Here is a 15,528-nt window from a genome sequence, read left to right on the forward strand (position 1 = left end):
ACGCTTGCCGCGTGCCTTCTTGAGCATCAATAATTGTTTGCACCTTTTGTAACAGTTGTGTATTTGTCCCTCAATCTTCAAAATCTGGACCTCATATAGAGCCACGGTTGGGAAGATCTCAAATGTGCAGAAGATGCAGAGAAACCAAATAATTTTACTGTAGATGACTTGCAATTTTATCTTTAATCCATCTAGTAAATTTGTAGTAAGATGTGCAAAAACATTTCAGTCTTGTAATAAAATGTAGGATTGGTTGCCATGTAGGAGCTGTGGCCTAGTGGTTGGCAAATGCGTGAGACACATTGAAAATTCACGCTCATGTGTCCCGATCCCATTAGCCTTGTTCCTGTTATTTCCTGTCATGTTTTAAATTTTTCTCATATAAAATTATTTAAAATAAAAAGTTAATTAAAACTATCATAAAGATTGTTTAAGTATGCAATTTCTGCACCACTAGCGACGTTTTTTTTAACATCCCAAAAATCACACATTTCAGTTGTTATTAAAAAAATAAATAAATAATGAAAATTATAATTAAGATTTCTTGCCATGTGCATTTTAATCTTAAAAGTGCCATTTAAAAACAATTCAGCTGGTTCGATCACACTGTCAGCACAGAAAATCTGTACCAAAGGTTTATGATTTTATAACTTTATGACTACTTAAAATATCTGAAGTCTGCATTTTCTTTTATGCAGATTTTGGATGAGATCAGCGAGCAAGGCATCCGGATCTACCAGCTTCCTGACGCCGATTCGGACGAAGACGAAGAATTCAAGGAACAGACGCGTGTCCTCAAGGTCAGAGGTCAAATAGATTTAGGTTCATAATCGACTCACTGCCCGACCTCCAACGACTCCTGATCAAAGCTAAACGAGAATGTTTGTGTGCAGGCCAGCATCCCGTTTGCCGTGATCGGCTCAAACCAGCTGATCGAGGTGAAGGGCAAGAAGATCCGTGGACGTTTGTACCCATGGGGTGTGGTAGAGGTGGAGAACCCTGAACACAATGACTTCCTCAAACTACGCACAATGCTAGTGTGAGTTGACATGCGAGCTGAGATCTCTTAAAGGGACAGTTCACCCAGAAATTTAAATGGAAGTGAATGGTGACTGAGGCTAATATTTTATATTAATAAATAGAATATCTCCTTTTGTGTTTAGAACGGCATACGGGTGAGTAAATGATCATTTATAAACCTTAAATGCATGTGTGTTTTGCCAAACATTATGAAATATCTCATGTCTTTAGAGACTGGGCATATATCTGTCACTAATGGACCTACAAAATGTCAAATTTCCAAAACATTTTCAAGTAAATTTGCAAATAATAGAATAGGATATATTCTGATATATTCTTATGTTTTATTATTCATATAGCAAAGAGATGATGCAACAAATACAGAACAGGATTCATTACTTCCACACTGAAATTTCATGGGATGCAACTGGCTGTCAAACACATATTATTAAGCTACATAAGTTAAACGTGTATTTTCTCAGGCACTTTTTGAGTCTTAATAGTTGCACAACTTTCATAATTTCAGTAGTACACTCAAATGACAAAAGTCAAACCATATTTTTCATGTGTTAAACTTATAAAGCTATAATTTACTTCCATTTTGCTTCTTCAAATAGCAATGTCAAATGTAAATAACTGACACATCAGCGCCACCTTGAATAAGAAATAGCATGTACAGTTGTGGCCAAAAATATTTGCACCCCTGGTAAATATGAGAAAAAATATTGTTTATCCTTTTGATCTTTCATTTTAAAATATTCACAAAAAAAATCTATCCTCCAATAGATCTCAAACAATTGCAAACGCAACACAAGTTTTATCAAAAAACAAATATATTTGTCAAATATATGTGTGGCAATACCAATACTTTTCACTGCCACCCTTTGCCAAGATAACAGCTCTGAGTCTTCTATAATGCCTTAATGAGGTTGGCGAACACATGGCAAGGGATCTGAGACCCTTCCTCCATACAGAATCTCTCCTTTAAATTCAGAGGTCCATGTTGGTGTACTCTCCTCTTCAGTTCACCCCACAGATGTTCTATGGGGTTCAGGTCAGGGGACTGGTATAGCCATGGCAGAACCTTGATTTTGTGGTCCGTGAACCATTTTTCTGTTGATTTTAGTGTGTGTTTTGGGTCATTGTCTTGCTGGAAGATCCAACCAGGGCCCATTTTAAGCTTTCTGGTAGAGGCTGTTATGTTTTGATTATTTTTATCTGTTGGTATATGATAGAGTCCATGATGCCATGCATCCAAACAAGATGTCCAGAACCTGTGGCATAAAAACAGCCCCACAACATTAAAAATCCACCACCATATTTAACCATGGCCATGAGGTACTTTTCCATATACCTGATTTGATATACGTGTGATTGTAGTTATGGAGACTTTCTGTCCCCAACACACACCTCATTTCTGCAATTCTCCAGCTGTGACCCTTGGAGAATTTTTGGCCACTCGAACCACCCTCCTCAGCGTGCGTGGGGACAATATAGACACACGTCCTCTTCCAGGCCGATGCTTAACTTCTCCAGTTGGTTGGAACTTCTTAATTATTGCCCTGATGGTAGAAATGGGTATTTTCAATGCTTAAGCTATTTTCTTATAGCCACCTCCCATTTTGTGAAGCTCAACAACCTTTATGTCGCACATTAGAACCCATTGTGATGGATGACTAAGATAATTTGGCCTGTGTGTTATCTCATATTATACCCTTGTGAAACAGGAAGTCATGGCTGAACAGTTTCATGTTCCTAGACACGCAGGTGCACTAAACAATGTTAAATATGGATGGGAACTTCTAGGGGTGCCAATAATTGTTGCAGACGTGTATTGGAGAAAAATGTTAATTTATTTGAGATTTTTCCCCAATTTCTATTATTAACTTAAATTAAAGGTTCGATTTTTGTGACATTTTTCACAGCTGCCTTTGCTCATATTTACCAAGAGTGCCAGTATTTTTGGTCACAATCTATATATGCATATGGAAATCTGATAATTCGACACTGTCACACAGAAAATCAATGTGATGTAGCAGTCATTTGTATGAATTTAATACAAATTTGTCTTGTAATAGTAAACTTATAAAGATATGAGATCGTTATTAAAATAGGATTTATGGTAGTCTTAACTTTTGGTTATATTATGTGCAAATATTTTTATTTTCCCTTTTACGCTATACAGAAGAGGAAGGTTGTGGAATACTAAAGATGGCTGGGCACAAATGGATGAGGTACAGGGGTTGGAATGAGGTCCTGGGTCACTAAAGACCCAAAGTATGCATTAAAGGGTTAAATATGTGACCGGTAGAGTTTCATTAGATGATACAATTAGATGACAAGGGTTGTGAAACAAGATATGAAGTTGAAACGGGGTTTGGGGCAGAAATGCCACTAAAAGTGACAAAAATGCCCCAGAAATGTTAAATCTGTAAAAACTAAATTTGACACGCATTTCATAATATTCTATTCTAAGGCTTTGACATAAATGTATGACATGATGTGTTGCTAGAAACCCTTTATGCCCTAATACAAGTCAAAAATACTCCCTTGAAAATCGATCCTGATGGCAGATATTGCATCTTAATAAAGTTCATTTCTGTCATTGGGTGAAGCTCTTACTAAAGCTGGATTTCTGTATTTTTGTTCTGTAGTTCCCTCTGCTGGCAGAAATCTACTTTCGACAAGAGATAGTATGCCCAAAAATATTCTCATCATTGACATCAACCCTCATGTTGTTTTAAAGCTTTTTCTGTGGGGTAAATTTAAGCAATTGACAACTTAAATGTTGGTCTGTTGTTGCGCAAATCTGTCGTATGGCTTCAAATGATAGTTTTATGGTTTGTCCTTTTTTGTTGAATGAAAACAAGCATTTCTGATGAAATGAGGGTGAGTAACTGATAACAGAATTGTAACTTTTTAGGTGAATTGTGCCTTTAAAATGTTGTTTCTGTGTATGTAGAACTCACATGCAGGACCTACAGGAGGTCACTCAAGACCTCCATTATGAGAACTTCCGTTCGGAGAGACTAAAGATAGCCGGCAGGTATGGGAATCAACAAACACAATCACCGTTTCAGCCTGTTGATTAACTGTGTGAACATTTGGGATTGATGACGCGTGTGTCTTACAGAGCGGTTGAGGAGGACGTGCTGGACAAAGATCAGATCCTCTTGCAGAAGGAAGCCGAGGTGGGTCCCACATACACATTAGGGATGTGCTAAACAACATCTTTTCAAAGTCTACTTGTTGATTAAGCATTTGAATGATTAGTCGACTAATTGGTCTTAAGAATGCTTTGTATAATTGGGCTGTTATGGATGTGCAATAGTATAGAACAGAATCCAGGAGTCGCAAGACACATTTTGTAAAGTTGGACTATTTTAACAACACAACGCATCTTAAAAATACGTCTCAACAGTTGCAGTGGTATTTTAAAGGGGATCATTTATAAATGCTACTTTACTATTTAAGGATCATTTATATTACAAAATATATATTTAAGGATGGTTCTTCAACTTCAGGTGCTTTTAGCACTGAGTTTCTAGAAAGTAAAGTCTTGTTAAAACACTTTCACCCTCTCACTAGTTTATTTAATTTGTCCACTAACAACGTCCAACATTGGATGTACATGCATCATAGGAGATTTCTGTCAAATTTAGTTTTATTGAAAGTCATGAAAATTCCCACCACAGTGTCATTTCCAGCACATCTCAAATTCTGGTGGAAATGACATTTTTAATGTTTTTGAAATAAAATTGCAGACCGTTTTGTCTTGCTAATTTCATTTCTAACATTTGATGTATCCTAAAAACACACAATTAACCCTTTAAGCTCGGATGGGCTTGTGAGAAACAAAAGCTTGTCAAAATATCAATATCTTCTGCCTTGACCGACACAAAATAGGTGTCGTTTGAAAGCTTAAAAGCTTTACTTTCCAACGCATGCATGTTGGCATTATGACCAAAACTGAACAGGCGCTTTTAAATTTGCAGACATATCAGAAGTGGTTTAGATAATTAGTAAAAGCATCAATCTCATCGAATAGACATGCGTCATATGTTGTTGGAAATCTCTCAAATACAACCAGCCTATTTGTTTAACTCACAGATAAAAAATATAGGGAGTAATAGCTAAGTATATGTCTTTGACATTTATGTGGTGTTGCTTACATGCCGTGTTTTCGCTAATAACTTAAAATAGAAAAGTAACATAAAATATCACATACCGTTATTTAGAGGAGGCGATTATGTTTCAAACTAGCCCACGCATCAGGTAATTGGATGCATAGATCATTAGGTAATCCACACGAAGCACAATGTTAGTTTTTTGGAGCCAATTTATTTACACCCAGAGATCTATAATGTCTAATGTGAAAAATAAGAAGAAAAAGGCAGATTTTTGGCAACATTTTTTGGTTTTCAGCCGTTTTTTAGGCTGAGAGTCTCAGAATTTGTCATATTTTATATCATTAAAATATTTGAAAAATTGTCTTTACAATGATACCAAACACTTGACCCTCCTTGTTTATATAGTTATAAGCCTAAAACAGGAAATCTTGTTCAGAGCTTAAAGGGTTAAATCATATTTTCACACTTTTTGGCATCTTTTGACTATATTACAGCTTCATTGGAAATTATGTTGAATAATAATATTCTACTCACAAGGGATATTTACCTTGATTTTTATTTATTTCAACTCATATTTCATCTCGTGCATGCTCTTCACTGACACATTGGCTATCAAGTACACTAACCTTTGAAAAAACGTTAATGGGGCAACATTGGTTGGTGTGGTGGAACAACTATGGGACAGTCGTAATTTTTGAAAAATTGCGAGAAATCGTTTTCACTCAATAAACATTGAAAAATGTGTTCATTTCATTCTCTGTTTAGATTATCATAGTTTTAAACGTGTAATAATTAGTACATTTATTGTTGATTTTCATAGTTTAATATTGAAAGTCTGGGACGAGGCTAAAACAATCAAATCTATAAATAAAATGCGTTTGAAAAGTACCAAAAATGAACGGCAAAGGCCTGGTTAAAAAGTTTCCAACTCCGTTTTAATGCGATCTTCATATAACAAAAAGAACGTGTATTGGAAATAAAAGTGCCCGAAATTGAAGAAACACCCTTATATACTAGTCAGTCACCTCACTAATCGACTAGTTGGTTGTTGGATGACAAGTCAACAAGTTGGCCGTTGTGACCCCCCCTCTAGCATTTGTGCAGTCGGTCTGAACTCTCTCGTGTTCTCTGTCTCTTGTTATGGACGTGTTGTGGTTTTGGAGCCATCATCCTGTGCATTAATGACTCTGGCGTTCCGTTTGTAATTTTTGTGCAGTACTTTGGCCAATGGGAACGTATGTCCCGGTCGGGCGTGGACACCATCAGAACAATTTGTAAACATGCACGTCTACACAGGAAATGACATTAGCTTCCTGCCGTACGGAACACTCAGAGATGTTTGAACCTTTTAATTGTTTTGTCACAATGTAGCTTGTGCCTTGAGGCATGTATAGAATGGGTTTAGATTAGTATTGAGCAACATTATCAACAGCGGTAATGATTTAGAAGGGCAGTTGTGTACAGTATGCTCCCTAATTATCATGATTGTTGTGATTTAGGCCTTAATTAGAGATGACTGGATAATTGTGTTTGTTTTACGTCGTGCATGTGTACGTGTCCGTCTTCGTGAGGTGTTTTGGGGTCATGCAATAACCTCATTTTAGCCTTTTTGATTCATTTCAGAAATAAATAAATGTTCCACTGCACCAGACTGCAGCATGGTTGTCGCATTATCTGCATCTTTATTTCTCTTGCAGCTGATGCGCATGCAGCAGATGATCGCTCAGATGCAAGCGCAGATGAGAATGAAACCAGGAGACGACTAAGAACGTGTGTCTACGAGTGTGTTGTGGGAACAGGACATCTTCCTCAAATGTTCCCCATTTTTAAACCATATTTACCGTTAAATCCCTCATTTTAATGTCATCTAGATCATATGACTTGTACTACTTTACAGCTACTCTACACTTTTCAAATGGTCCATTATGACGTCATTTTGTCAACGGTCTCTGTCCCATCAGGGAAAACGCCCTCAGTCATTTATAGTCATTCATTCACAAATGTAATCCTGGAGATTTCAAAGGCAGTCTGAATCTTTTTCTGTGCCAAACTCCATTTATTTGCTGCTTATATAGACGTTATCATGTATCCGCATCGCATATGTTTACCAGCTGATCCATTAACACTGTCTAACACAGATACGGTGCTTTTATAGTGGGGAAATTGAATAAAATTAGCATTTGTTTTTTTTGTAGATGAGTCTAGTTAAGTTTAGAGTCTTCCTACAGGTTTATAACCGTGACTCATTCGTGCACATGAATTAATATCAAAGTTTGGCTGTTTTCTGAGGGTGTCTGTAGTGCTTAGCACTATGTTTTTCATGTAGATATACAGTGGGTACGGAAAGTATTCAGACCCCCTTAAATTTTTCACTCTTTGTTATATTGCAGCCATTTGCTAAAATCATTTAAGTTCATTTTTTTTCCTCATTATTGTACACACAGCACCCCATGTGATATTTCAGTTTTTCTTTTTTAATAAATGTGCAAAAATGTCAACAATTCTGTGTTTTTCTGTCAATATGGGGTGCTGTGTGTACAATAATGAGGGAAAAAATGAACTTAAATGATTTTAGCAAATGGCTGCAATATAACAAAGAGTGAAAAATTTAAGGGGGTCTGAATACTTTCCATACACACTGTACCTGCTAACATGAAAGTAGCCAATGCAAATTTAAATGAAAGAGTTAAATGCTCACAAATCATTTTATCTAAATATGTTCAATCAAATTTTTAAAATGAATCTATAGGGTGCAAAGTCTTTTGTAGGGCGGCGTTTCCCTCTAGTGGACAATACTGAATAATAGAAAGGAGATAAAAGCTAAATGATTGGTCAATATTGCCACATTTTGTTTGTATTGTTTTGATGATGATGTAATGTCTGATTAGCACCATTTTGATTGGTGAATGTTTGAGAGTTCAGCTTTCTTATTTTGAGCGTGTGAATGGAGTGATGGTACTAAAATGACGTGAAAGTGTTTATCATGGAAGCACTCGGTCAGCTTCTTTATGTCAGATCCCACTTCGTATTTAGATTTTTGAAATCATTCACAGAAATGCCTTAACGCCACCTTTCCTAGGAACATTCTGCACACATTTTCTGTGGTTTTATATATATAGTTTTATTGCTTTTTATTTTTGAGCTACTCTTCTACTACTCCTACTCAGTGGCGGAGCTAGGGGGTGACCATGGGTGGCCGTGGCCGCCATGGACCGAAGCCTGGCCACCCCAATCGCAGTAGCTGTTTTAGTCATTTTTTGGCACAATTTAGTTCTTTAGAGGTGACATCATCTCTGTACAAACTTAACATGTGTTCACACCAAGATCGCCACACCTCTCTGTCCCGGATGTCATTGTATCTCCCCCCCCCAGACACACACACACACACACACACACACACACACACACACACACAGCAGTGATCCCTAGCCCCTGTCTGATCACCCCTTTGAAAAACTCCTGGCTCCGCCCCTGCTCCTCCTAAACATGATAACATCTACTACAGTGTTAAAAATAAAGTTGATCTTTATATTTCTTGTTTAACAGCTGGACCGTTTAATGTGTTTTAATTAATCAGCGGTACTAGCTTTAAAAAAGAACGAGTTATTATGGTCTACTGTAAACACACTGATTTTGTTTAATTTGTGGTTCAGCCCAGTTATTTTGACTTGGTTATCTCCTGTTTTGGCCTTTTTAATAAGATTAAAGGTTTTCAGTTCATGGTACAGTAACATTAATGCTTGCTTCATTTTTGTATTTACTCATGTTGAGAAATAAAGTCACTTTCTGATTCATCTGTGGTGAAATGCTGCAATTTCCTTTGAACTTGAATCTTTTCATGTGTTTGGTTAGGCGAATAGACACATTTTTATCTTCCATATCCCCTTATTATATTATAAAGGATTTTTTTTTACTCTTATAACTAGATAAATGGCTTGGAAATCATCCATTTTTGAGCAGTTTCATTGACTTGTGAATTGCATGCCTGTTTTATAGATTTAATGTAAATTACTTGGTACAGGTTTTTATTTTTTACTTTTTTAAAATTTTAAATCACAAGAACACAACTTTATAATATTTTACTATAGACAAACTTTATTTTTAGGTCAATTTGAAATAAGGGAAAGTGAATTTATAAGTAAAAGTTACTCATTTATTTTATAATTATGAATATTATATAAGATTTAAATGTGAAATATAATAAGAAAATATACTAAATTAAATATAAAAATATAACACTAATTTTAGATTACGTTTGCCACCAAATTCAACTTTAAAACTTGTTTTTAGGTACATTTTAAAAAGCGGTAAATTAAGTGAAATATTATACATATCATTTAGAAGTATAAATATTATATATGGTTTAAATATGAAATATAATAAGAAAATATAATTAAATCTAAAAATACTAAACAAATGTAAGATTTTTGTAATACAACTTTATATTTTACTATTTATTAGGTTCATTTTAAAATGAGGTAAATTAAGTGAATTATTTAGTAAATCAGTAAATAGTATATAAAGTTCAATTATGAAAACATAAGACAATATACTAAATTAAATATAAAATGTATGATTATGTGTGCCCTTATGCATGTTAAATTGAATTATTAAAATATGCAAATTGTAATCCTTTCATTTATAACACAAAGTAACAAATATCCGAAATAAATAGGACAAATTGAAATAACTGCTAATTATAGGGCTACAATGTAAAGAACACAAAAACAAGACATAAAATAAGGGTCTTTCCAATAATAATAATGATAATAAAAAAGTTATAAATATATCATTTTAAATTTAATCAATTTTACAGGAGCAGGGGATATATTTCAATTAAGAAATATAGTAATAATATGATATTCTGTAAGTCATGATTGACGTGTACATGGGCGGAGTTTCATTAGCTGTGGCCACGCCTCCTCTTCTTCGACTGGAGTTCCCTGCGACACTGAGGATGAGACTGACGGAACCCGAAGCAGCAGCCGGAACAGTGCAGATAAGACACCCCGAAACATGATCACGAACATCCGGTACAAGAGCAGGATGGTCAAATCCGGTAATGTGAGAGAAACGGTGACAGTTTTTACTCTGCTTGAGTGTGTTTAAGTGGATTTAATCCTGATTATGTCTCTCTTTATGGCCATCTTCATCCCTCCCGCCTCCGCGCGCCACCTGCTTCCCTCATCCGACCTGCTGCTGATGCTGCGCGCGCTCAGAGGACAGCGAGGTAAGAAACCGTCCACCTGCACCGCAATGCACAATTTTCCTACTGTTTAACCCTTGTGCGTCAATTTACAAAAGTTACTCAGGGGTCCTTAGAGGACAAAAATGTCCGCGTCTTAAAACTGCCATAATAATATTATATATTAATATTAATTTCCACTTTCAATTGGTTATTGTAACTACCAAATATACATTCAGGAGTTTAACCCTTTAAATGCCTGTTTGTTTATATAATGCAACTGTTGTTTTTATGGGAAAAAAAAAACAAATAATATTTTCCATATACTAAATGCTTTTTTTGCGTGATCATAGTCTGGGATATGTCAATGATTAGCAACAACATTGATTTTTATGCATTATTATTTTTTGTGCAGTCATATATAAAAAAATTTAAAAAAAAACTCACACTCTGGACCTTATAATAAAGTCCTCGTCAAAAAACTGCCATAAAAATATATATTTAATATTATTTTCCACTTTCACTGACTTCGATTTTTTATCGAACATCAGTCTTGATCATGACTACCAAATATTCATTAATTTTCCAGATTTTAACCCTTTAAATGCCAGTTTGTTTACATAATGCCACTGTTGTTTTTTACACACACACACAGACACTCATTTCTCAATACGTAAATAAAACGTGCACTGACATCCATATCAACACACCCACACAATTTTAGCTGCATCATTTATTCAGCTGGCCTGCAGTTCTCTATAATACAGCAAACAGAAAATAGGAAAAAAGCTTGTATTTGCTCCATAGGCTAAATATTAGGAAAATGGCGCCATCTGGTGGAAAATATTACGATGTAAATTTTGATGCCAGGTCTCCGGAATGAAAGCATAATATCACATAATTCATAATTTTATGCTTTATTTGCACTGGGATCAAATATTGCCATTTTAATGAGTTTCAATGGGGGCATGTTGTCCTGAGTGTAACTATTTTGTGTACACAGTGTATTATAGATGTATTATAGGAACTGAGGTTGAAATATCAAAATTACCCCCAAAATACACACCTTTAGTAAAATGTATGCCGTTGGCATTAACACAGCTAAAATGATCGAAAAAACAAAAATGAAAAAGACAAAAATGTCTCGAAGGTTGCACAAGGGTTTACAGTTTTAAAATTAAATTCACAAACCATGCACAATTTCCACTGTTAAAATGCATTTAATAAGCATGCAACAAGCGCATATAAGCAATTTGACTGCGCGAGAGCTGATTTTGTCCTCCGTTTTAAACCTTTGCCGTGGTGTTGAAGGCATTCTTGTGTGTGCATACTCCTGTTTTTTGAGGTTTAAAGGCGATACAGCAGATTGTGCTGACGGTCTGTCACCCACCCTCGGCTGACGCACTTCTCATAAGATTGTCATCATGCATCATTCTGGTCAGAAGATAATTTTTTTTCATTGCCATGCATTCATCTTAGCTTTGTCATGCAAACCTTTTCTGATCCCCTTAAAAGAAATATGCAGTAAAATGTGTGTGCTCTATCACTTTGAGCTTGGATAGAGCAGTATTGCTCTCTGTAGGTGTTGTCATGGTTACACGAGCAAGAGTGTATGTGAGGTTTATGCACCATTGCAGCATTACTTTATGCAAGTAATGGCAAACTTTCAAGTTTCTGTGCTCCAGCAATGCAAAGGTCATGGGTTCGATACCCAGGGAACACACATACAGATAATCTGTATATCTCAGATGCAATAAAAGTAGAATTCTGATGTCTGTGTAGCTATACAATATGTTGTGTTCATTATTATTACAGCTGTTAAAAAGAAAGACATGACAAATTAGGTGCGTGTTTTTACCCACGCTTTCAAAGTCGCAGACACCGTGTGCACCTACAGAATAAATCGTGAAAATATATGACAACTTTATTGCATGCATAGTGCATCAGAGTTGCTTGATTGTGAGTGTTAATATATGAGAGTGAAATCATATTTGCTAACAAGTTCAAATCAATAGTTGTAATAGCACTAATCCTTTTGTGCAATAAGCTTGTTGTTTCACCATCAAGAACATTTGGGATTTTATTCAGCTACCAGCACTTTATCCATGAACACACACACACATATGCAGTCACTAGGGAGTCCACCATCCTACACAAGAGCAGATATGCAACAGTTAACACCCACACACAAACGTTCTGTCAGTCTCTCACTGTAATCCTCCAAACCCTTTTCTTTGCTTCTCCTCTTGTCGTCGTCTTTGCATTGATGTTTAATAGCTTAATGGTGCGGAAGGCTGCATGGCTGCCATTTCTCACGTCTTTATTTATCTCTAAGTGTCGCTCTAGTTCATGCTGTCAGTCCAGAAAATTGCACAGCTGCATAAGCTGTGACAGATGGCATCATTAAAGATGCTTTTGATCATAAAGTCAGATGGCCTGTGCAGTTGCTGAAATGCCACAGCAAGAAACTTCCATCTCAGTATGACTGAGGACAGTATGATATCTTTTCCATGTACTGTAGCTCAACATGTCAGTTTTACTGTGGCGTTTGTCTTCATATGCATGATGCTGATGATGAAGTCAGTTACTGATGTTACATTTAAGGCATTTGATTGACAGATTGTAGAGGGTAGTGGTTAAAGGTTTGGCCTGGAAATCAGGAGGTTGTCAGTTCGAGTCTTGCAAGGAACAGTTCATGCTTCTGAACCCGCGTACTGTCACAGTATGTCCTGTAGTTGATGAAGGACGCCCTTTTCAGCCAGTAAAACAGTACGTTCTTTTAAGTATGCATGCAAGTAGTATGAATTGATTTCTGATGTACTTAATCTGGGGATGTGGGGATTGACCCATGACCCAAATGTATGACAGAAGAACAATTGTGGAAATAATCCGCTCTAGTGTTTGTTAAATGTGCACTCACTAACGTTTGTCTTTAAGTCATCTTGGACTTACACTGACACCTAGTGGCTTGGATGCTGCATCATTTAAAATCAATAATTTTCAATAGTTTTCAGTTTCAGATGCCATTGTAGAAGTGTAGTATTAACAGTCAGCCATGATTACTTTAATCAATGAGTGAAAGTGTCACATAACAGGACGGTTACTGAGATTAAGCGAGTAGTATTTGGCTGGTCATGTGATTCTAATATGGCAGCCCCCATGTGCGGACCCTCTCCGTGTAGAATAATGGTGGAAGAATAATTAAAGCATCATTTAAGCACAAGAAACAACTTCTTAATAAAGCTGCATATTTTAGATTTTCTTCACGATAAGATACACACCGTGACACATATATTATGATGCAATAAGTCGTGAGCCATCACGTTACAATCTAGCTGCATCAAGCACGCATGCGAGGGACAAGCGTCCCTGCGTCAAAGTGAGCATCAGCCAGGATGCAGTTTCAATCTCTCCCTCTTGGGGTCACTTCACGTGACTCATAGAAGCGGCGCTCACCTCACAGAGAATAAAAGATGCATTAAAGATATTACGCAGACTCGCCGAGGTGTTTCCTCTGAAGACGTTCTGACAAGTTTTGCTCAAGCGGAACGGCAGCTCCGGCTCTGCTTTATTTCACAACGAGAGTGCTTCTGTATTTACTTATTTTGTATTTTTTTATAATTTTCTTATACTTTGCGATCTACGTCACCGGAAGCTTTTTGGAAAGTCTGGACTGTGAGCTGTGTTTTCTTCCTCTCCTCAATCGGGCGCAAGCTGCGGTTGGTGCTGCTCTCGCGTGCCATCTCATGTTAAGTTAAATGAGAACAAATGACTATTCGACAACTAACGTTTTTGTCGACAATGTTTATGGTCGATGTTGTCGACTAATAATTTCAGCCCTAGCGTGTACATTTTAATTACTCACCCACCACACACACAAATTCTCCGGTAATGGTTGCTTTGTAATACAGGAACTGAGTGATTTCATGGTACATGGTCTGCACTTATATAGCGCTTTTTATTTTAACCTTAGAGTTTACCAAAGCGCTTTACACTGTGTCCCAATCACCCATTCACACACACATTCACACACCAATGGTGGCAGAGCTGCCATGCAAGGCGCTAGCCTGCCATTGGGAGCAACTTGGGGTTCAGTGTCTTGCCCAAGAACACTTCGGCATGTGGAGTCGTGTGGGTCGGGAATCGAACCCTGCGATTGGCAGCCGACCCGCTCTACCACCTGAGCCACAGCCGCCCTGCATTTCAGCTCCGCAACACTGCTACTGAATCCACACCGTCGAGAGACATGAAGTGCACAAATGACTCTTTGAGCTGGTTCTTTTTAGAGAATCAACAACTACAATGCTATCCGAGTTGTCCGAGTCCCGAACGAATGACTCTTACAAGCTGGCTCTTAACAAGCCTCATGAATCAGTCGGAGCTGACTGGATAAATATCTGACTGAATTAATTGACTCTCTTGAAATAACCCAAGATCTGTTCATGCACTGTAAAATTGAATCAGTTGACCTTACTTACATTTTTCAAGGCTATCGGTTTGCATGCTTTACTTATTTGGCTCAAGTAAACTGAACTTATTTTTTTAAATAACGTTAACTAGTTACAATTAAGCTTAACTCATCTATGTTTAAAGTATCATTGTTTTGATTTAATTATTAAATGGAGTGGTGGTGGCGTAGTGGACTAAAGCACATAACTGGTAATCAGAAGGTTGCTGGTTCGATCCCCCACAGCCACCACCATTGTGTCCTTGAGCAAGACACTTAACTCCAGGTTGCTCCGGGGGGGATTGTGCCTGTAATAAGTGCACTGTAAGTCACTTTGGATAAAAGCATCTGCCAAATGCATAAATGTAAATGTATTAAATTGGGTTATACAATATAATGGGAATTATGACTAGACTCTAAGGTAGCTATATGGCACACTGGACTCTACTCAGTACTTCTTGGTGCATGTAAATCTGCACTTTTGTAAAGCACAATTGAGTAAAGAAGAATGGCTTAAACTTAACAGGCCCCAAGTTCACCAGAGGTAACACTAATCACCCTGATGGTAACAAAAATCTCAATTATCAACCAGCTACAACAAAACAACAACAATAGTCATAAGAATTAGGGTTGTGCCGATGGACGATATCATCGTCCATCGTGATGGCTGACCAACATCACGATGTAGAGCCACCATCGTGATGCCACGCCCCCTTTTGCAAGTCTTGCTAGTGTGACTCACTAAT

At 36.9% G+C, this 15,528-nt stretch overlaps 1 protein-coding gene across 1 annotated transcript in view; it reads left to right on the forward strand.

The window, feature by feature from the left end:
• LOC127621332 (septin-2) overlaps nt 1–8,963 on the forward strand; it is a 49,726-nt gene extending 40,763 nt beyond the window's left edge. Inside the window, exons 8-12 of the mRNA XM_052094891.1 lie at nt 699–800; nt 894–1,039; nt 3,983–4,066; nt 4,154–4,211; nt 6,848–8,963. Of these exons, the coding sequence (XP_051950851.1) occupies nt 699–800; nt 894–1,039; nt 3,983–4,066; nt 4,154–4,211; nt 6,848–6,916 (459 nt within the window). The 3' untranslated portion in view covers nt 6,917–8,963. The remainder of the gene's footprint in view (nt 1–698; nt 801–893; nt 1,040–3,982; nt 4,067–4,153; nt 4,212–6,847) is intronic.
• The last annotated feature ends 6,565 nt before the right edge of the window (nt 8,964–15,528 follow it).

The sequence above is a fragment of the Xyrauchen texanus genome, chromosome 27 (genome assembly GCF_025860055.1).
Source record: "Xyrauchen texanus isolate HMW12.3.18 chromosome 27, RBS_HiC_50CHRs, whole genome shotgun sequence".
NCBI lineage: Eukaryota > Metazoa > Chordata > Actinopteri > Cypriniformes > Catostomidae > Xyrauchen > Xyrauchen texanus.